The following is a 23483-nucleotide window of genomic DNA, read 5'->3' as shown; positions in this document are numbered from 1 at the left end:
CCGACGGTAATCGGCCGCTAGCGGTGTAGTTTTACCCCTGCTAGTGGCCGAGAAAGGGTTAAAAACCACCACAAAGCGCCTCTGTAGAGGTGCTTTGCCGGTGGTATAGCCGCGCTTTCTAATTGATTTCAATGGGCAGGAGTGGTGAGAGAGCGGTATACACTCCGCTCCTTCACCGCTCCGAAGATGCTGCTAGCAGGACTTTTTTTCCCGTCCTGCCAGTGCACCGCTCCAGTGTGAAAGCCCTCGGGGCTTTCACACTGGAGAGACAGCAGCAGCTGTTTCGGGTCGGTTTGCAGGTGCTATTATTAGCGCAATAGCACCTGCAAACCGCCCCAGTGTGAAAGGGGCCTTAGACCAAATCCAAGACTGAAAGCAGCACTCAGCATTTACAAGTGCACGCAGAGCTCCTTATACACTTGAGTGCTGCTTTCAGTCTTGGATTTGACATAACAATTAATAATACAAATGTGACACTGCTGTCTCTAGGTCAAAAAGTTAATTATTATCAAAAATAATGTTTTGAAGGGGACAGCAGTTTCCAGTAAAGATCATTATGAAACTCCACTATAGAAAAGCTCAACAAACCGCCCCTCCCAACATTCTACTCATAATACATGGAATATAAAGAATGAACAAAGGTAGGATGATGCTGTGACCATTGAAATACAGCATATACATTTTATTAATACACATATTCTAAAAAATACATTGTGGTAAAATTAAAAGTCCCCAACTATATCTGCAAGATATGCAAACATATGAATCTTCTACAAATACATACAAATTAAGAAGCCATATATACATGCAATATTTTTTTTGAGAATTTGTGTATTAATAAAGTGTATATGGTTTATTTATTGCTCATGGTAGCCTCATCCTCTTTTTCTTCATTCTTTATATTTCAGGTATTATGAGTAGAATGTTAGGGGGTTTGTTGAGCACCAGTCAGGCTTTTTTGTAGTTGGGTTACATAATAATTATTCCCATACCTGTTGGGGAAGGAGCTGAGTGGGAGCCGAACCCCACAGCTGCTCGGCATCTATACTATATAACCAGGGGGTGCTACCAAAACACCCGCTGGTTACTTGACAGCTGTCATCTCATAGGGAGAGGAAGGAATATTTCATCAAATCCTCTCCCTTGCCACTCCACGGCACCCGATCTGTTCCACATTACAAACGTTACAGCTGCAACTGTTGGCAGGTGTTAGTGCCCTTTAATTGTTGCCCCTCCTTTAGTGATGTAATGGGTGGAGATAGTGCAAGCTGTGAGTGGGGCCCAGTGCACTTGGGGTATAGGAGTAGGACACTCCCAATCTACAAGATGTAATGCTGTGAGCAGAGAGAGGAAAATATTTCTCTGAAGGGCTAAGCAGCCTGGGCGGTGAGTGAAGACACTTGGGAGCAGATAGAAAAACCTTGTCCTCATCTGATCCTTGCTTAGCTGGTCCCGTGGCTTGGTTTAGAGTGGTCCATGGGCCTGTGGAGGATTTCCCTTGTGTGTGGGGAAGGAACAACCTGCGTGAATAATGCCTATGCCAAGAGACTGTAATATCTAGGGAAGATGGCTGTAACTATTTGGGACAGTGAAGTGTTCTGCACTTGTGGGACCACTGTATGGGAAGTCATGAGAAGCAGGGAAGTGCTGTACTCTGGGGACTTCTGTAAGTGAGTAGTGTACTACTAAATGTACTGAAAATGCCTGGAGTTTCAAGAATCGACCTTATGTTGAAGTGATGTTATGCAGAAAAGCATTGAAAAGCCTTTTGGACAGGACATTCCTTTATTCTTTGTGTTAGCCTTGTCTGGCTGGTTGATATATAACTGGAAATGGAGCAGCCAGTTCAGAATGAGATCAATGAATATGGGCATGGGACAGGCAAATCTTTTGATATTTTTCTTCCAGAAAACTCAGCTTGGGAACGACCCAGACAAATCTCTCATGTATTGCATTGTTATGTGTTGCCATATCTGATACTAAATTTAGCTACTGTATGGTGAGAATGGGTAGCTGAATCTGCTGGTGTATTAATATCTTAATTGTCAGTCCAGGAAAATAAAAGTGGATGCAAGATAGTTGTACAGCTTTAAAAATGCATACCTTAGATCCTGTATCTCTATCATGGCAATATACATAACTCACCTGTCCACACTGGTGTCATCTTCGAGGAGAGATGTAATGAACGCGGGTGGAATCTGGTCAGCTTGTGCCTTGTAAGTTGCAAACTCAAACTGTACAGGTCTCAGGTGTAAGTGGAACTCATTGAATCCCATCTCTTCAGCAAAATAGGTGTATGTCCTGCCCAGGATAGTTGTGAAATACAAGCATCAGGAAGCAGCAATAATGTTTAATTATTGTTTATTAAATCCTTCTAATGTGCTTAGCTAAAAATGTTTAATATATGCGAGACAAGATACATTACAGCAGAAATAAAGGCAATTTGTTTTAAACTTTGGATAGAGCAAAGTGGGGAGGTATAACCCCTGACATGTTTTTCTTTTGCCAGGAAGTGAGAGGAATTCCCCCCAAAGAGGGGAATTTCCTGGTTGTGACCAGAGTCACCAGTACTAGAGCCCCCGTTGGAAGATTTACCCTTTTCTGGTGACAAACCAAAATTTGGGATTTTCTTTCACTTACAGTACATTCTCATTGATAACAGGACACATAGAGAAGGTGGAACTCCCTAACAGGGGCACAGACAGCAATAAAAAATTGACAGGGGTTGTAATCCCTCTCCACTCTATCCAAAGCAAAAAAAAGATTTTTTTTATACTTTAATTGGTATGCTGCTTGCATGATATGAAAGAGTTAGTGAAGCCAATGAGGATATAGTGTTTTTTGGCAGATGGCATTGAGTGCCATCACCGGCCAACTTTTTTAGAAACGTTGGGATTCCAAATGGTAGGCTGCACCATCTACTAGTTGGGTGCACAGTGTATTGAAGGGGCAATCGGGTGAATACATAAAAGACGTTGTAGACAACCTTTGGAGTTCCACCTGGGCACGGCACAAAAAGCGTCAGTGCTTGCACATGATTTAAATACCCATGACAGACAGGTACAGTATATGAATTAGTCCAATAGTGACTTTTGAATCTAACCACTGCTATGCGCTGTCAAGTAAAGCGGACCTGATGGGGAGCTAATCTCAAAGAAAAAAGAAGATAGCAGACTTTAGCTGCTTGTGTGCCTTTGACAAAAAAAAGAGTGCAGTATTATTAGACCCCTAAATTTACCATTGCCTTGTCCTACTGCACTCTGACAACCTTTCCACCTGGTGCTTAGTTTGCTTCTGCCCAGAAACAGCCCTGGCTGTCTTAACATTGCTAACCTGGACAACAGTGCGGTTTCTAATGACGTTTCTATTATTCTATGACGCAGAGTGATGAGCTCAATCATCTTGCTGAATGTTTCCAAAATGAAGATTTGCTTTGCTGTACCATGCTTTCTTTCTTCATCAGCAGAGTTCAAAGCATGCACGCAGATATCTCTGATGATCAGTGGATCTTCCACCAGCACTTCTTCAAACAACTGCGTCAGAAAAAAAGTAATGAGCTATAAACAAACTGACACTGGGCTGTTGGGACAAGAGTGCATTATGGTTCAAGGGAAACATTTTGACGTGTTAAACAACTGCTTTGCTTTAAAACTGCTTCAGACCATATTTAATGATTTTTTTTTTTACACAATTAGTAAGTGAAAAACTGAATTTTTAAACATTCAATGTGACAATTGTGTAGTAAAACAAGGGTGACAGTCATGGTATCATCTTCCTTAGCATCAACTGAAATACTGTGTGATTTGTGGAACTCCACACATTATCCCTCTGCATCCGGAGGTTTTTAATCACTCCTACTCACAGGGGAGGTAATACTCAGCTCCAGGTCTTTATTTTGGATATTTTGGGGAAGCATTAGAGCCTCTGTCAGGTTTTATTACTGTCTGTGTCCCTGTTGGAGAGGTTACCCTACCTTCCCATGAGGACAGGCAAACTTCTACAACAAGGACACTGACTAAAGATAATTTCTTGTATAGGCATCACAGTACAAGAAGTGAAGGAAAATATCCCCCAGGGGGTTAGAGACAGGACAGATAATTTTACTCTTACACACTCTATCCAAAAACGAAAAAAAAAAAGGTTTTGGCTAGAGAGTTTAAAGCCTAAACTACTTAAAAAAAAAGAGTTGGAGTTCCACTCTAATATTGAAAAGAGCTAGCGACATGGATGAAACAACAATATATGTGAACTCTCTTGCCTGCCAAAATATTTTTTTGTGCTTTTGTATATTGAAGTGGAATTTAATTTTGACCTAAAAATTCCTTAAAGCACAACTATACCCAAGAACAAAAATGTTATATATTATTCTGCAGCTTACCAGTCTCTAGATGTGGTGGTTGCATTCAATGTAACATTTTCAGCAAGTACAGAAAATGTCAGTTGATCTTACCAGAAATGCAATGTCCTTGTCACTTTCTGTGAAATGAACTAAAAGCATAAAACTATGTTATCTTTAGTATAAGCTATTAATCTTGACATCCTCCATGTAAAAGAAATGAACATAGGCAGACAAGTTTGAAGTCCAGCCTGTGTGATATCCATGGCTCCTTCCATAGATACAATGAAGGAGTAAATGTAGCCACCCACCAACAGGAAGTGGGTTATTTGCAGGATTACCAGGTGAAAATAAAGGAAAATAGACTGATGCAGCCACCACATCCAAGGACTAGTAAGTAAGATGTAATGAGGGTGATTTACTAAGAATGTTGAGAATCTTCACACAATAAATTGTGTGAATTTTCACGTCAATTTTCCAATCATGTTAAAAGCTAATTCCTGTTTACTTCATCTGCACATGATTGGACAACTCCTTTAGTAAATCAGACCAACTATTTACAGTTTTTTGGGTTTCTTATAAAATGCATTCAGCTGTCTCTGAGCCCTATGAAGCTCGGCATTATGCTGATATTCTTTATTTGGGAAACTAGATTATTAATGTGTAGGGACCTGCTTCTCTTTTGTCTTATTTGCTGATCTTGAACTAATTCAGCATTTTACATGGTTTGCAGCATTGTGAATGGAAGCATACTTACATCCTTGTGCACATTTGCCATAAATGATGACTGGAGATCTTTTTGGGATGACCATTCATTTAGAGCTAACTCCAAGACCCTTTTCTCCACACTGTAGACCTCCTTGGGTAATTTCGCCATGCAAGAGTGTACAAATTCCTCACATATGTGTTCTAATGTTTTAGGGATAAGATAGGCCAATCCAAGAGAAGGATGAATCTCCAGGAGGTAAACATTATTTAGGGCAGGACTGAAAGTACAAGGAGAAGATACAATCAAAATAATGGACTAGTACAGAGATTGCTGTAGGAAAAAAAAAAAGATTTTCTGTGTAGCTGCTCCCAAAGTTGACATTAGCAGCCAATCAGAGGCTACAAGTAGGCCTATGTATTACATTGTTAAAATCATTACTGAAATGTTTGCTTTTTTACAAGATAGAAAATGATAGATGATTTCTTAACACACCAGCTGTTAATTACATACAAATAAAATACTATAACTGGGGTTCAAAATTTAGCAGCTACGTATATTATTATTGCCTTTTACTAGGGTTTCCATTTTGTTTTGCATCTAGACATACATTAAGATAAATAATAACGATAAATTGGTACTTACTGCCATATATACAAGTATTTCCTTTTTTTAATCATACTACTGAAGCATACCAATGTCCCTATTATATACAATTAAGCCAAAAAATATATTTTGCTTTGGGTAGAGTACTGTGGAAGGATTAGAACGCTTGTTAATTTTTATTTTCTGTGTCCCACTGGGTAGATTCACCCTTTCTATTTAACATGGTGACCACTGTCTCTTGAAATAAAATGTGAACAAAATCAGGATTTTGAGTTGTCATCAAAATAGGAAAAGAGGGATAGTCTTTTACTGAAGAAATTCCTGTTATGTCAACGAGACAGGAAGTTAAGGGAAAACTCTGTCATCAGACAAAAAAAGAAACATAAAACTAATGTAGGAATAGGGAGCATTCTCTTTGCAATTAATCAGTAGTGACCAACAAAGTACTGGGAAAAAAAAGCACAGTTTCTTATCTTACCTGCTGGTGTTAAGTGATACAGTGGGCTTAGTGATGATGTTAAGTGGAAGGCCAAAGTCATAGAAACTTCCTTTACGGCCATCCCGCCAAACCTTCTCAACAAATTCCCTTTGGCTTTCTATCTGTAGAAGCAGACATAAAACAATAATGAAAAATGTAATTACTGTAAAATATAAGGATCCTTTGTTGGTTTAGAGTTTATTGCCCAACTATTGGTTACAGTTTTAAAAAAAAGCATGTATGTAGCCCACATGATCTGCATTGATATCCACTGCAAATAGTTAAAAAAAATGTCACTGATCCCACATAGACATATCCCACAGCTGAATTTCCTTAGTTTCTAGGTAAAAGAGAAAAAATATAAACTGATAAAGCCAATTTTTTTATTTACAGTTAAAAAACAAAAGATGTCATGGTACATAAGTTTCCCTTTACTACAGGCATCATGTTTGTTAAGTGTTAGTGGAATCCTAAAGGTTGAGTTAAAGTTGCAAACCCCGCTTTGTGATTTTTATCTACAGGTAAGCTTATAATAAGGCTTACATCAGGAGTAGAGGAGGCTTACCGGAAAAAATTGACCTGAAATGGCGTACGCCAGAAAAGTCAAAAAAGCATAATAACCACTGGTTCTGGGAAATGTGTCTTGTCAGATGTCATCAGTAGATGGTGGAAAGAAAAGGGGGGGGGGGGGGGTCCGCACGGCTTCCTCTCCCATAGGTAATCCAGCATAAGCCAAACGTGTAGTTTCTACTCCTGGTGTTGGCCCCGGCACTGATGTACAATCTATGCACACTTGTGGTCTCCCTTCTGCCCACTCGCCAGATTTGGTGAGATTAAAATTCTGTGAATACCATCTGGCCATGCATCACCCCCTTTGAACTCTGTTGATGTTTTTCTTCACTATTTTTCTACACATTTTTTATGGACTTTAAACTTTTATGTTTTTTATGTTTGGTGGAACCAGCACGGGTTTCTACTATTCACTGGCACATCTGATGATTAAGTATTATTGTGTATTTACTTTATATGTGATCAACACTGATTAATTATTTGACACTATCCATTTTATGGTCATACATTTTTTGGTGGTATTCACCATTTTTATACGTCTTTATTGTAATACACACGGCTGTGGATGTGATATATAGCGCCACACTTTTGTTTCTTTTGTTTTTTTCTGCCTTGAGTCTATAGGTGTGTTGGCTGCTTTTCACTTTCCTTCTAAACGTAGCGCTGTACTTAATTTTTATTTAAACTTATAATAAGGCTTACCTGTAGGTAAAATGAATATCGCCTAAATGGTGCATGCGCTCTGAAGGTCCGGCCTACCTTGCCGGAACTTCAGAGCTTCGTGCCGAAACTGAGGGCTCCCGCGTGCATGTGCGGGAGTGACGTCATTGCGACTCCAGCCAATCACATAGCCAGGGCTCGTGAACCAGGAAGAAAGACAGGGGAAACATGTCAGCCCTCTCAGCGGTGACTTTACAACAGTGGAGGGCTTCGTTCCAAGGTCAGTATTTCATAATGTGCTCTTTTACCAACCTTTACTAAAGCTAGATGCTTGGTGTCAGAAGCAAATGTACTTAGGAAACTTAGGAAACAAGTTGTGAGAGTTGGTAAACAAGGGGAAAGTACAGGAACAAATGAAGAAAAGTGAGTACCCAGATAGAACCACTTGACCTCTGGATGATTTACCCCCTTCCTGACCAGGCCATTTTTTGTGATACAGCACTACTGCGTTATTTTAACTGACAATTGCGCGGTTGTGCAATATAGTTTTCTTTTGGTGGTATTTGATTTGATTTGATATGGGATTTGTATTGTGCCGAATGCGCTCCGTTAGGAGCGCGTCTAGGCGCACCAAGACCCTAAAATCAAGTGAGATTTCCAAAAGAACGTTAAAAAAAGAGCCTAGGGTGCCCAATAGGAAAGAGTTAGAGTAAAAACAGAGAAGAACCGGGGGGGGGGGGGGGCTAACCCTCCAGATGGGGGAGGAAAAATGAGCATACAAAATCCATGTTTTTGTATGATTTCTATTCTTCATCAGATTATCCGTAGGCCTGGATAAAGAGGAAGGTTTTTAAACCCTTCCTGAAACTCAGGAGGGAGGGTAAGGACTTTAGAGACGCTGGAAGGGAGTTCCACAGCTCATTGCCCTTTGTAACCAGGCGTCTGTTACCAGTAAATTTTAGTCTGCTGATTGTCGGTTCTGTGAGAAGTAAGTTGGCCGATCGGAGTGGTCTTGACGGTACATGGTGAGGGGCCCATTCAGACAAATAAGTTGGGCCCAGTTTCCGGTGTGCCCTATACATAAAGCACATTGCCTTGAATAGTACTCGCTTGGCGATAGGGAGCCAGTGCAGTGTTTCCAGCACGGGAGATATGTGGTCTGTTCTGGCGCATCCGGAGACCAGGCGAGCAGCTTGATTCTGAATTGCTTGCAATTTTTTTTGCCACTTCAATGGAAGTCCAAGAAAAAAGATATTAGAGCAATCAAACCGGGAATGCACAAGGCCCTGTACAAGAGTTAGCCGGTTTTCGTGCGAAAATAGATCTTTAATTTTCCGGAGTCTCTGTATATAAATGTTGGAGTTTTTGATACAGAGTTTTGCATGAGGTATAAATGATAGGCAGGGATCAAAGATGATACCTAGGTTCCTGACCTGTTTTGCCGGTGTTGGGATGGGGCAGAATGAAGTGGACCAGGCCAAGAGAAAATTGGTGGTTGATTGAGGACCCACCAGCATCACCTCTGTCTTTTCTTCATTGAGGCCTAGCTTGTTGTTGGCCATCCATTTTTGTATGTGAAGGAGGCCATTTCTCAATTGTAGGTGCATATTTGACCCATTTTCAGCATCAGCCAAGATCTGCGTGTCATCTGCGTAGATCTGGCATGCTAATTTGTGTGTAGCAATAATGTCAGCGAGTGGGCGCATATACCAGTTGAATAGCAGGGGCGACAATGCCGAGCCCTGCGGGACTCCATAGAGAAGTGGTTCCATTGGCGAGCTGCAAGCGTTCATCCGCACTTGATTTGACCACCAGTGAGTTTTTTAATTAATGCACTATAAAAAAAGACCGTCAATTTAAAAAAAAAAAAAACAATATATTTTTTTCTTTCTGCTATAAAACATACCCAATAATTTAAAAAATCAAATTTCTTTATAAATTTAGGCCGTTATATATTCTGCTACATATTTTTGGTAAAAAAAAAAATCACAATAAGCGTATATTGATTGTTTGAGCAAAAGTTATAGCATCTACAAACTATGGTATATATAGTGTAATTTTTTTTATACTATACTATATCAAAGGGCTAAATGTGTGCCTAACCAATGTATTTGTGTACACTGTGTGGTGTTTTTACTAAGGGATGTGATGGATTGTCATCACATCCCCGTTGTCAGGACAGAGCTCTGCCTTGTTTACATATGTGGAGCTAAGTCCAGCCTCTCTCCTCGACGATCAAAGGGTGCCGGTGGACATCCATTGGCCAGCACCGCTGATCGGCTTTTGCTTTGACTAACCACAGCAGAAGTGGCACACCCCCTATCCGGAAGTGCAGAATCATATACGTGATTCTGCACAAAACGGTTGCCCTGTAGTAGTAAATTTGCTATAGGGTTGTCAGGAAGTGGTTCATTTATTAAACTGAACTCTCATCCATCAATGGGTATCCCTAACAAATGTGGCCTCTTAAAGCCACATCTATGAAAGCACATAAAGGAAGCTTGTGACACTATTAGGGTTATTTACTAAAACCGCATAGTACAAAATCTGGTGCAGCTCTGCACAGAAACCAATCAGCTTCCATTTTTTTTGCCAAAGTTTAATTGAGCAAGGTGAAGTTAGAAGCTGATTGGCTACCATGCACATCTGCACCAGATTCTGAGTGCTCCAGTTTTAGTAAATTTCCCACTATATTAGCTATTCTTGATTACACATAACAACAGAGATGAATCTAAAAACTAGAATTTTAAAGAAAGAAGTCTTAAGACTGCAAACGTATACATGGTAGCTGCAGTTAAATAAACTCAACTTTCCATTATATGGACTTTTGCTCTCAATCACAACCATCTACATTATTATGATTATTGGGCTGTATTATACAGACTTTTCATTGTTATATTACCTTGCTAAAGCGCTGCACATTGTTTGAATATACTGAATTCAAAGGTTGGCGACCCAGGACACGACTCAGCGGCGACTTGCAAAACGACTTCTGTATAGAAGTCAATGCAAGTCACCCCCAAAGTCGTACAGGAACCTTTTTCTAAGTCGAAACGACTTGCGTCGCTCCGATTAGAACGGTTCCATTGCAGAGAACGGGATGCTACTTGTCAGGCGACTAGCAGTTTTCTCTACTGGCTAATAAAAAAAAATGCTGTATAAAAATGCGCAAGTCACGCATAAAAACGCTTATGCCCTGTACACACTGTCGGATTTTCCGAAGGAAAATGTGTGATAGGACCTTGTTGTCAGAAATTTCGACCGTGTGTGGGCTCCATCACACATTTTCCATCAGATTTTCTGACACACAAAGTTTGAGAGCAGGCTATAAAATTTTCTGACAACAAAATCCGTTGTCGGAATTTCCGATCGTGTGTACACAAATCCGACGCACAAAGTGCCACGCATGCTCAGAATAAATAAAGAGTAGAAAGCTATTGGCTACTGCCCCGTTTATAGTCCCGACGTACGTGTTTTAAGTCACCGCGTTCTGAATGATCGGATTTTCCGACAACTTTGTGTGACCGTGTGTATGCAAGACAAGTTTGAGCCAACATCCGTCGGAAAAAATCCTAGGATTTTGTTGTCGGAATGTCCGATCAATGTCCGACCGTGTGTACGGGGCATCAGAGCTCTAATGTTGCTGAGGTTGATCTGTTGGAGGGTCTAGCTTTGCAAAGTAGAGTCTATTGTTACTGGTGGGGTCTTATATTGCTGGGTTGTCAAATGTTGCTGCTGGGGGATCTATTATTGCTGGTGGGGATCAATTGTTGCTGGGGTCTACTGTTTAATTAGGGGTCTATTGTTGCTGACTGCTGGGAGGTCTATTGTTGCTGGGGTGGATCTGTTGTCGCGGGCGGGGGGGGGGGTTTAGCGTTGCAAAGCAGAGTCTATTGTTGCTGCTGGGGGATCTATTGTTGCTGTGGGGGTTGTCAATTTACTGTTGAATTTGGGGTCTATTGTTGCTGGGGTGGACCTATTGTTGCAGGGGGTCTATCATTGCGAAGTAGAGTCTATTGTTGCTGGTGGTGTCTTATATATGCTGGGGTGTCAATTGTTGCTGGGGATCTACTGTTGAGGTTGTGTCTATTATTGCTGGCTGCTGAGAGATCTATTGTTGCTGGGGTGGATCTTTTGTTGCTAGGGGGGTGTATTGTTGCTGGGAGGGCATTCATTGTTACAGTGGGTCTAATGTTCCTGGGGGGGTCTTTTGTTGCTGCCTGCAGGGGATCTATTTTACTGCTTTTATTGTAATCATTATCAAATTTCTTAACACCACAGAAATATACTTGGCCCTGTATTCTCTAAAAGGGGCGGTACTGGAAGGTGGGTGGAACCATGGGACGGTGCTCAGAGGTAGGTAGGGGGTGGAACCAAGGGACGGTGCTCAGAGGTGGGTAGGGTGTGGAACCAAGGGACGGTGCTCAGAAGTGGGTAGGGTGTGGAACCAAGGGACGGTGCTCAGAGGTGGGTAGGGGGTGGAACCAAGGGACGGTGCTCAGAGGTGGGTAGGGGGCGGAGACAAGGAGTGACTCAGAAGGGCGGAGTGCCTACATTTATTCTCTGAGAAAAAAAGCCCTGATTTGATGTACAGTTTCTGTTGGTACTTATAAGTATTACATATATTGAACATTAAGTGCGGCCCTTTGGCAATGTCAGGGGCCACATTTGAGGTCCCCTTTAGCTCACAGGTTGACAATCACGGATGTACAGTCTGATCACTGGGGGAGGGGAGACTGAGGAAATGCTTCCTCCTGCCTGCAGCAAACCAATGACATCATCTCAGACTAGACAAAGTCACTGACTGGAGCTCAAGGACACTTTTTAAAGCTAAAAGGTGGAACAATGATCCTGTTTCTGTATATTGTGACATGTCAGGAATTTTCTCATACAGACTTGTGAAGTTACTGACAGATCCACTTTAACCACTAGGCGTCTGCGCTATAGCCGAAAGACGGCTACAGCGCGGACTCCAATTGCCGGGAGGGCGTCCCTGGACGTCCTCCTGTTTACTTCCGCGTTGCGCGCTCCCGCGGGTGCGCATCGGGGAAGTTTTGTGCTGGCCGTGTCCCTTGGACACGGCCAGTCACAGGTCGCTGAAAACGGCCAATCATAGCGGCTGTTTTCAGCGCGATTGGCGGTGCCAATGAGAGACGATCCCATATGTAAACATATGAGATCATCTCTCATCGCCAGCTCTCCCTCCTCACACAGAGACAGCGGTAAGTGAAAAAAAAAAACGAAAAAAAAGTGTCCCCACTGCCATCTGTCCCTGCTGTCATGTCCCTGCCATCTGTCCATGCTGTCATGTCCCTGCCATCTTTTCCTACTGTCATGTCCCTGCCATCTGTCCCCAGTGCCATCTGTCCCCACTGCCATGTATAAGTGCCATCTGTCATCAGTGCCACATAGTGCCATCTGTCATCAGTGCCACCTGTCAGTGTCACGTGCCATCTGTCATCAGTGTCACGTGTCATCAGTGCCACGTATCAGTGCCATCTGTCATCAGTGCCACGTATCAGTGCCATCTGTCATCAGTGCTACGTATCAGTGCCACGTATTAGTGCCATCTGTCATCAGTGCCACGTATTAGTGCCATCTGTCATCAGTGCCACGTATTAGTGCCATCTGTCATCAGTGCCACATCAGTGTCAGTGCCACGTATCAGTGCCATCTGTCATCAGTGCCACATCAGTGCCACGTATCAGTGCCACGTCCGTGTCACATGTCATTGTCCTGGTTCTCCAGGGCCTTCAAAAGTGTTATAGGTAGTCAACAAATTAGATGTGTAATTTATGCTCCTAGAACACGTGATGGTGCTCCCTGCATGTTGGGGCTCTCTATTTGGCCAGGATGTGAAAAAGTCCCACACATGTGGTATCCCCATACTCAGGAGGAGTAGCAGAATGTATTTTGGGGCGTTATTTGTGGTATACACATGCCATGTGAGAGAAATAACAATTACATAACAATGACAATTTTGTGGGGGGAAAAAAAAAAAATCTTCATTTTGCAAAGAATGGTGGGAAAAATTACAACATCAAAAACCTCACCATGCATCTAACTAAATACCTTGGAATGTTTACTTTCAAAAAAGGGGTCATTTGGGGGCTTTTTGTACTTTCCTGACTTGTTCGGGTCGCAAGAAATGAGATAGGCCGTCAGTACATCAGGTGTGATCAATTTTTTATGATTTGCACCATAACTTGTAGACTCTCTAACTTTCACACGGACCAAATAATATCCACTAATTTGGGTTATTTTTACCAAAGATATGTAGCATTATAAATTGTGGCCAAAATTTATGAAGAAAAATTACTAATTTGCAAAATTTTATCACAGAAACAAAGAAAAATGCGTTTTTTTTTTTCAAAATTTTAATTTTCGGTCTTTTTTTATTTATAGCGCAAAAAATAAAAAAACCAGAGGTGATCAAATATCACCAAAAGAAAGCTCTATTTGTATGAAAAAAAGGATAAAAAATTCATTTGGGTACAATATTACATGACTAAGTAATTGTCATTCAAAGTGTGAAAGCGCTGAAAGCTGAAAATTGGTCTGGTCACGAGGGGGGTTTAAGTGCCCAGTTGTCGAGTGGTTAAACTAGACCTAAGTGTTCCTTTAACCGCTTAAGGACCGCCCCCACGTACATATACTGCGGCAGGGCGGCACTTTAGCACAAAATCACCTACCTGTACATGATTTTTTTCTTCCCCTGTTAGCACACCAACTCTGGAAGGCTCAGGTGGACAGACACCATATCAACCCCCCCACTTATCACAGCCGCTCACCTCGGGTTTGGACAGCAGAGGACACCCCCATTACACTTTGTATTGGCACACTAATAGCGCCCCCTACCTTCTATTTAAATACAACCCTGCTATACCTAGTTCAATAACACCATCACAATCAGAGAAGTCCAGGATTCAAATGGATTGAAGGGACTGACTCTGCAGCACCCAAGTATAAACTCCTCTCTTTGCCTTCATGTAATACCCGTCAGCAGCACTCGCATAGCTCCCAACTGTCCCTGATTTCGAGGGACTGTCCCTGATTTGGAATAAAGTCCCTCTGTCCCTCTTTCCTCCTCATTTGTCCCTCATTTTGCTCTGATCTATGCAGTTATATATAACAGGTACCTTTTCTTCTTTCAAAACATGTTTCCCAGTGCTAAACCTTTCATCCAATTTCAAAATTGCTGCATTTGTACATTTCAGAAGCCAAAATAAAGGAATAGTAGAGGGGGAAAAAAAGCACTTGTGGGTTTAACTAATATTTTTTTGTATAATTCTCCTTTAAGGGGGTGTGGCAGGGGGTGTGTCCTATGCCTAAATACTTTTGCTAACAGTTGTCCCTCGTTCCCATCTCAAGAGGTATGAGCACTTGTTGTCTAAAGTGACATTTACTTTAAAGCCCGACTCTGGGAAATTTGATCCCTTGCAGCGGGGTTGCGTCCACACCGCGAGGGTTTATTGCTCGTTTAGTCTAAAGGGAAGCATTTTTACTTACCTGATCCTCCCAGTGGATGGCCCTCCCCCCATGCTCCAGCAGTGGCCTGTCCTTCATGTCTGCTCTGACAGCTAAAGCTGTCACTGGGGCTGCTGATAAGGCAGTACAGTTACATACTATCTGGCTTTATACCCCCCCCCCCCCCCCGGGGCGCCGCACCCCCCCATCCATGCTAATTTAAATGCAGGGTGCCAGACGCGTGGATTTCAATGTTTTTTTGTTTTTTTTTTAGGCACATAATTAGAGCCTGAGGCTCTAATTGGCTTCAAAAAAGGGTGGGCTTGGGGAGCAGAGGATGGCAGTCACATGAACATAAGCCCTGCCTCGCCTCCCGGCAGTTCCAACCCTTTAAAGGACCGGCGGGAGTTGGCGCCAAGGGGTTAAACAACAAAAGTGCATCAAAAACTGATCAGTGTTAAAGGGCCCTAAGTGTATGGAAACCCAAAATCAATTATTGAGTATGTCTGGCATCATATCTCATTGTATACAGTTTATAAAAAAAACAAATTGAATTTTACAAAGCTTCTTACCTGGAGGCCCTGCCAGTAGCAGCAGCACTTCCTGTTGCAGGATGACAACCCTAAGACACAATTTACATCAGCGTTGTCACCCTGCCATGTAAGCTACTTCAGTTGGCTGTTGGGTTGTATACATGATAGACAGCCCAATGGCCAAATGGCAGAGTGCACACAGCAGGCTGACAACACTGCTGCTAATTGCAAAGCAGTGACTTTGCATTGTAAGCCCCCATCAGGAAGTGATGTTACTGGCAGGATCTCCAGGTAAGAAACTCTACAAATATTCACACGAAAGGATTTGCTTAAAGTGGCCTAAACCCATCAATTTAACAGATTCCCAACACTAACATTTAAAGCGTGTCAATAATGGTAACTGACACAGTTGCTTGTGCTCTCAACTGAACTGTTAAGCCATCAAATGGCTGGTGCCATAACTGATCACATGTGCAGCATCATGGCAGCTGCAGATCAAACAGAGGCTAAGATGGCAGCTCCCCTGACTGTAGAGGAGAGAAGGGTTTAGTTCCACTTTAAGAAAACTGCTGTTACTGGCAGGATCTCCAGGTAAGAAAATCGACAAAAAGATTCACACAAAAGGATTTGCTTAATCCATTGCCGCCCGGCCTATGGCAGAATGACGCCTATTTTTTGCTCCGGGTGGACATGATATGACGCGGGGCCGTGCTGCGGTGCGATCTGTCACCGACTGTCTCTACCAGACACAGCTGATGACTAATCACTGTACCGGCCCGCTGTCAGTACCATGTGACCGCTGTAATCAATCACAGCAGGTCACATGACAGTTGATGGATGGCTTCCTTTTCAAGCCATACATTGTGTACAATTGTGATTGGTCACAGTGATCACATGGTACAGACTGGCCCAATCGCTGCTAATCACAACAAAATAAAGTAAATGAATCCATTTCATTCAGTAAAATGCTTGCTTATAGTAACGAAATTCATTGCTATATGCCAACATAATGTGTAAATGAATTAAAAAAATAATAATGATCACTTCCCCAGAGTAGTACACTGTTAATATGGTACATTATTTTGCTCTGGTCAAAGTGTGTTAAAAAAAAAAATTATAATACAATTTATTTTTTTTGTCCTCTTACTAAATACCTCAGACTGAAGGGGTCAAAAGGGGTCATTTGGGGGATATTTGGACTGTCCTGGCATTTTAATCGCTTGCCGACCATACACTGTGTATATACGGCGGCAAGGCAGTTCTGCTGTGCAGGATCTTCTACCTAATACGTGATCCTGTACTTCCGGGTCTGGGGTGAGTGGGCACCGCCGCCGGCCCGCTTCTGCTGTGATGATTCTGTACACGGGCAGAACGACGGTCTGTCAGTACAGAAGACATGGATCCTGTGTCTCTGCTAAGAAGGGGCGCCGATCCATGCCTTCCCCTACTACAAGCACCTCCCCCACAGTAGTAAAACTCTGGTCAGGCACACATTTAACACTTTGATCACCCCTGATGTTTAACCCCTTCTAAGCCAGTGTCATTAGTATAGTGACAGTGCATATTTTTTAGCACTGATCACTGTATTAGTCTCACTAGTCCCCAAAAAGTGTCAGTTAGATGTCCCGAATGTCCGCCGCAATATCGCAGATCGCCGCCTTTACTAGTAAAAATAAATTATTAAATAAAAATATCCCATAGTTTGTAGAAGCTATAACATTTCAATATACGCTTATTGGGATTTTTTTTTTTACCAAAAATATGTAACAAAATACATATTGGCCTAAATTGATGAAGAAATTAGATATTTAAAATAATTTTACTAGATATGTTTTATAAATGAAAATAAAAAATATTGTTTTTCAAATTTTTTGTCTTTTTTCATAATTTTTTTTTTTTTACCAAAAATATATAGCAGAATACATATTGGCCTAAATTAATGAAGCAATTTGTTATTGTCAAATTTATTTTTTGCATATGATTTATAGCAGAAAGCAAAAAAATTTAGTTTTGTATATTGTGACGTGTATATTATGTAAATAATAAATTGTGATCTTTTTATGTTTATAGTCCAAAAAATAAAAACCACAGATGTGATCAAATACCACCAAAAGAAAGCTATATTTGTGGGGGAAAAAAAGACATCAATTTTATTTGGGTACAGCGTCGTACGACCAATTGTCAGTTAAAGTGCCGTATTGCAAAAATGGCCTGGTCATTAGGGGGGTTAAATCTGGTTAAAAGTGGTTAAGGGCCTCAAAAAATAAAATAGGCTGTTAGTACTGATTAATTTTCAAATACATAGAGTATATACCATAGATTGCAGATGCTATAACTAAGAAACCAATTAATGTACTTTTTTTTATTTACCAAAGACATGTAGCAGAATACATTTTGGCCCCAATTAAATTGAATTAATTAAATTGTTTTAATTATCAATTAATATACGCTTATTGGGAATATTTTATTACCAAAAATATGTAGCAGAATACATATTGACCTAAATTGATGAAGACATTAGATTGTTTAAATTATTTTATTGGATATGTTTTCTAACTGAAAATAAAAAATATTCCTTTTTTAAAAATTTTTGGTGTTTCATGATTTGATTTTTTTCTAACAAAAAGATTGTAAACGCTATAAGAAAACAATTAATATACACTTTTTTTTTAGCGAGGACATGTAGCAGAATACATTTTGGTCTAAATTTATGAAGATTTTTTTTTAAATATTTTACTAGGTATGTTTTATAACTGAAAAAAAATGTTTTGGTCTTTTTACGTTTATTTGAATCTTCTGTTTTTTATTTATAAAATAAAAAATAAAAAATCCCAGTGGATATCAAATACCACCAAAAGAAAGCTCTATTTGTGGGGAAAAAAACTGTAAATTTCATTTGTATACAGTGTTGCATAATGACGCAATTGCCAATTGAAGTAGCACAGTGCTAAATAGCAAAAATGTTCTGGTCATGAAAGGGTTAAAACCCCCTGGAGCTGACATGGTAAAAAAATAAATAAATAAATAAATAAAAGGATCCTTATTCTGGTGTGTTATCTTTGTGAAATTTGTCAATATGAGGACGGCACATTTCATGGATGGGGTCGTGTTTCTTGTAATTTGCCACACATCTGAATTTGGTATTTATCAATGGGAAGTAAAACAGGAATGAACTTGTTTATTCCAGAAATTCAGAAGTTGAAATCTCAACAGTCATCTCATCCTCCCCTCCCCTCCCCCACAGAATAGAGAAAATTTGAAATTTGACAGTTGAAATCCACAAATGTACTGGCTGAGGTCATGTGACCCAGCAGCCTCACATCTCTGACATGAGAATATACAGCCTGATTTGTTTACAACTTAGGGGAGACTTAGGGGAGGAGTCATGTAACTAGCAATGTGATGTGATTGGGCAGTGCAGCTATGAATAGCATCCTGGCTTGTTGCCAACTTAGGGGAGTTGCCATGGTGACCAGCCCTGTGATGTGATTGGGCAGTGCAGCTATGAATAGTATCCTGGCTTGTTGCCAACTTAGGGGAGTTGCCATGGTGACCAGCCCTGTGATGTGATTGGCCAGTTTGAATATCGGCAGTTAGTGAGCTATAAACTGCTCAGTCACACCTGTGAGGAGCTCAGAAGAGTCTGACTTCTCTTGGAGTGAAGATCTGTTTTTCTGAGCTCCTGAGATTTCTTCTTCTCTGACAGTTTCTGTGATTTTCTCTGTGTTTTTAACCAGTGAAATGAGAAAACTGATGATGGAAAATATGATTCCAAAAATAAGACCTGAGCCATTTAATGGCTTTCTGAAAAAAAATAGGGATGCAGTCCACACAATATCATCTGTAGTGACTCCCCCAAGCTGTGACACTAAAAACACCATGAATGTTACAGCTATTAGAAAGATCATGAAAAATGCCGCACCAGCAAGAAAGCCCATGAAGAATGCAGCAGCAGCAGAAGTCCCACCTATTGTCACTCCCCCGAGCTGTGACACTAGAAACAGCAGGGAAAATGTTGCAGCTATTAGAAACATCATGAAAAATGCCGCACCAGCTAGAAAGCCTCTGAGAAATGCAGCAGCAGAAGTCCCCCCTCTTGTCACACCCCCGAGCTGTGACACTAGAAAGAGCAGGGAAAATGTTGCAGCTATTAGAAAGATCTTGAAAAATGCCGCACCAGCTAGAAAGCCTCTGAGAAATGCAGCAGCAGAAGTCCCACCTATTGTCACACCCCCGAGCTGTGACACTAGAAAGAGCAGGGAAAATGTTGCATCTATTAGAAAGATCATGAAAAATGCTGCACCAGCTAGAAAGCCTATGAGCAATGCAGCATCACAAGTTCCACCTCTTGTCACACCCCCGAGCTGTGATACTAAAAAGAGCATAGAACTTGTCAATGCAGGATCTCTACGCTGGGACAGCCAGTCAACCTTCATATTACACCGTCTGCTCGGAGAAGGAGGATACGGACAGGTAAGTTCAAATTTTCTCACCTATAACTAGATTAGTAGCTCCACCCACAAAACAAATCCCTCCCCAGTAACTAGCCAATGTGTACCAGCCACCCAAAACTGATTCAGCTACTGGTAGACTTAATTATGTCACTCTGCCTTATGGAGGGGAGGAGCCGCACGATTCTGGCCAAAATGAGAATCACAATTTTTTTGCTTAGAATAAAAAGATCACGATTCTCTGACGATTCTCGCGATGTAAAATCTTTCACATTATACAAAAAAATGGGCTAACTTTACCGGTTAGATTTTTTTTTTTTTTTAATTTTTTGAATTTATTGCATTTGAAACACCGCTGCGCAAATACAGTGTGACAAAATATTGCAACAACCACCATTTTATTCTCTAGGGCAGTGATGGCGAACCTTGGCACCCCAGATGTTTTGGAACTACAATTCCTATGATGCTCATGCACTCTGCAGTGTAGTGGAGCATCATGGGAAATGTAGTTCCGAAACATCTGGAGGGCCAAGGTTCGCCTTCACTGCTCTAGGGTGTCTACTAAAAAAAATATATATAATGTTTGGGGGTTCTAAATAATTTTCTAGCAAAAAAAAATGATTTTAACTTGAAACCAACAAATGTCAGAAAAAGGTTTAGTGTTTAAGTGGTTAAACTTTTTTCACTTACACACACACACAGTCTATTCCATTGATTCTATTCCAAATTGTTACTTCCTTTCTTTTGAGGGCTGTGGCTTCAGAAGAGCAGAGAGAATTCTTTGCATAGAAAGAATCGTGAAACACTTTAGTAAAAATCGCGATAACGATTCTTGATGATTAATTGTGCAGCTCTAAAGCTCTCCCTGTCGTAGATATCAGAAGACAGTCCGTCATCGAGCCTCGCAGCCTTCATCAATAACTACTTCTGATTCCTCCCCAATGCTAGTTACATCCTTTCCCAATAATGAAGAACTGTTCTTTCCTATAACACAAATGATTTTTGTCTTTTCTGTCATTCAGGTCTTTCTGGGAACACATTGTGCAACCAAGAAGATCATTGCCATCAAGTCAGTTGCGAAGACTTCAGATCAACGTGACGACATTGAAACAGAGCTGAAGGTCATGAAGATGGCGGCAGGGTGTCCATTCCTCATTCAGCTTTACACCACTTTTCAGACCCGCCATTCTGCCTGTTTCGGTATGGAGTACATCTCTGGAGGGGATCTGTTTGATTTCACCAGAAACTATTCCCCTCTTCCAATTTTCGTCATAAGGTAAGTCTAATCACCACAATGATAATAGAATAGAAAGCAATCTTTATAAGATATGTCGTTTTACAATCCAGGCTTTTAGGAGTTTAGAATTACATTGGACTCCATTAGAATGTGTAGCTACATCAGTCCACCCAGATCTGACGTAGATACTTTAGAGTAATGTCACTCCATCCCCCATAAATTGGGGACAACGCACCTCTCCCAAGCTTAGATACTCTATATTATCATAGTAGGGTTGGGGTTCAAAGTAGACTGTTCATACACATGCCATTCTGCAATCCCTGTTTCCCCAAAGCGGGCAGTGATTGCACCATGTGGGGAAAGAGATGGAGACAGTCCAGAGTCACCTAGTAACGTTCTTTAAGAGGTTTCTGATGCCGGGAGGCGGAGCGGGGTTTCTGACCATGTGACCGCCATGATTGGCTGTCAGAGTGGTCACATGATCAGAGAGCTTCTAATCGCATGTAGCGATTGGGGGCTTTCCTTTAGCCACCGGTAACTGTGCCAGGAGTGCATTCTCAGGACAGCTCTGTTTACATTCTGGTACCCATATATGCGGCCTCTCAGCGTTAAGACCCACCCACCTAGAGGCCACATATATGCATGCCACCAGCATGAAGGGGCTAACACTTCTGGACCAGTGATGTACCGGTACCTCATTACCCTGGTACTGTTTTTTAGAGGTGGCGGTCTAACTAACCGCTGGATTAATTTTATATGCAGCAGGAGGGGACTTCCTCCACTCCCGGCACCTACCACAGCTTTCTCAAGCTCTCTCATCCTACCGGGAGACCCAGACGACCAGCCGGCACGTCTACTGGCTGGTCAGACAGCTGAACAAAGCTGTGATTGGCTTTGATTGGCTCTCCGCTATGGTAACCCGGATGTGATGACATTGTGACCTGACATTTTTAAGGAATCAAAATCATTCAAAAACACAGATCTCGGTGTTGTGAGGAGACTTGGGGTCTTATAATACCGGTCACATGCCTATTGCTGTGACAAGCATGTTTACGGCCTGGATCCTACCAATGGGTTCTCCAAGGAGACTCCAGAATCTGGGATCTGATAAAACCAGAAATGGTGAGCAGGTGCCATACCCAGAACTCTGACCGTACGGTCACCTAACTAACCTCAAAGGTGTGACCGGTAATGGGATAGAGCCAGGTACTCCCTCCCCCTGCCCATGGATAATGTTTCTACTTAAGTCTAATGACTGTAAAATGTAATTCCTTCATAATCTAATTTTTTTCTCTTTTATAGATTTATTGCGGCGGAAATATCCTGCGGATTGGAGTTCCTCCACAAGCGTGGCATCGTCCATAGAGACATCAAGTTAGGCAACATCCTAATGGACAACAAAGGTCATGTCCGTATTGCAGACTATGGATTGGCAGTAATGGATCTGTTCGGTAATACGAAGGTGACGGGCGAAGTCGGAACACGTGGATACATGGCGCCAGAAGTAAGTCACGCTCTGTTTACCCATCATTAAGCCTCATCTATTCAGTAGATCACAATCCAATCACTATCCCTCTGATACTTGTAATATGAACATTTTAGACTGCATACAGAACACTGCAATGTAAATCACCTGATTGGTAATCATTAAGCTCTTAAAATCTTTTTACTAATTTGTTAACCACTTGCCGACCGCTGCATGAACATATACGTCGACACAATGGCACGGTCAGGCAAATGGGCGTACAGGTACGTCCCTTTAAATTTGTCGCTGTGTGGTTACGCACGAGCTCTGTGATCGTGCCCGCGGGACCCGCGAACTCGATGTCCGCAGGTGTCCCGCGATCGTGTCACGGAGCTGAAGAACGGGGAGATGTCAGTGTAAACACAACATCTCCCCATTCTTCCTAGTGACATGTCACTGTTCGTCTGCTCCCTCTCATCGGGAGCAGCGATCAGTGACATATCGCTTGTAGCCACGCCCCCTAACAGTTAGAACACTATCCTAGGACACACTTAACCCCTTCCTAGCCCCCTAGTGGTTAACCCCATTCACTGCCAGTCACATTTAAGTGCATTTTTATAGCACTGATCGCTGTTTAAATGTGAATGGTCCCAAAATAGTGCCAAAAGTGTCTGATGTGTCCGCCATAATGTCGCAAAATTATTAATAAAAATGCCATAAAACTAACCCCTATTTTGTAGACGGTATAACTTTTGCGCAAACCAATCAATAAACGCTTATTGTTATTTTTTTTTTACCAAAAATATGTAGAAGAATACATATCGGCCTAAACTGAGGGAAAAAATTTGTTTTTTTATATATTTTAATGTTGCAATAATTTCTACTGGAGAGCAGATATCACTACCTGCTCTCTTTTTCTCTTTATGGCCCATTCATTAAATGCATGCCACTGTCTAGAGCCTGTGGTATCCTCT

General features: G+C 41.5%; 1 protein-coding gene across 2 annotated transcripts in view; it reads right to left on the bottom strand.

The window, feature by feature from the left end:
* Positions 1-23483, bottom strand: part of LOC141140175 (uncharacterized) — a 323779-nt gene that overhangs the window by 123491 nt on the left and 176805 nt on the right. For both annotated transcript variants that reach the window (XM_073627054.1, XM_073627053.1), the window contains exons 18-21: positions 6127-6248; positions 5094-5322; positions 3334-3533; positions 2146-2301 (exon numbers count right to left, since the gene is read on the bottom strand). In XM_073627054.1, coding sequence (XP_073483155.1) covers positions 2146-2301; positions 3334-3533; positions 5094-5322; positions 6127-6248 — 707 coding nt within the window. The remainder of the gene's footprint in view (positions 1-2145; positions 2302-3333; positions 3534-5093; positions 5323-6126; positions 6249-23483) is intronic.

The sequence above is a fragment of the Aquarana catesbeiana genome, linkage group LG04 (genome assembly GCF_042186555.1).
Source record: "Aquarana catesbeiana isolate 2022-GZ linkage group LG04, ASM4218655v1, whole genome shotgun sequence".
Taxonomy (NCBI): Eukaryota; Metazoa; Chordata; class Amphibia; order Anura; family Ranidae; genus Aquarana; species Aquarana catesbeiana.
The sequence above is the reverse complement of the archived record's forward strand: the minus strand, read 5'-3'. Positions and strand labels throughout refer to the sequence as shown.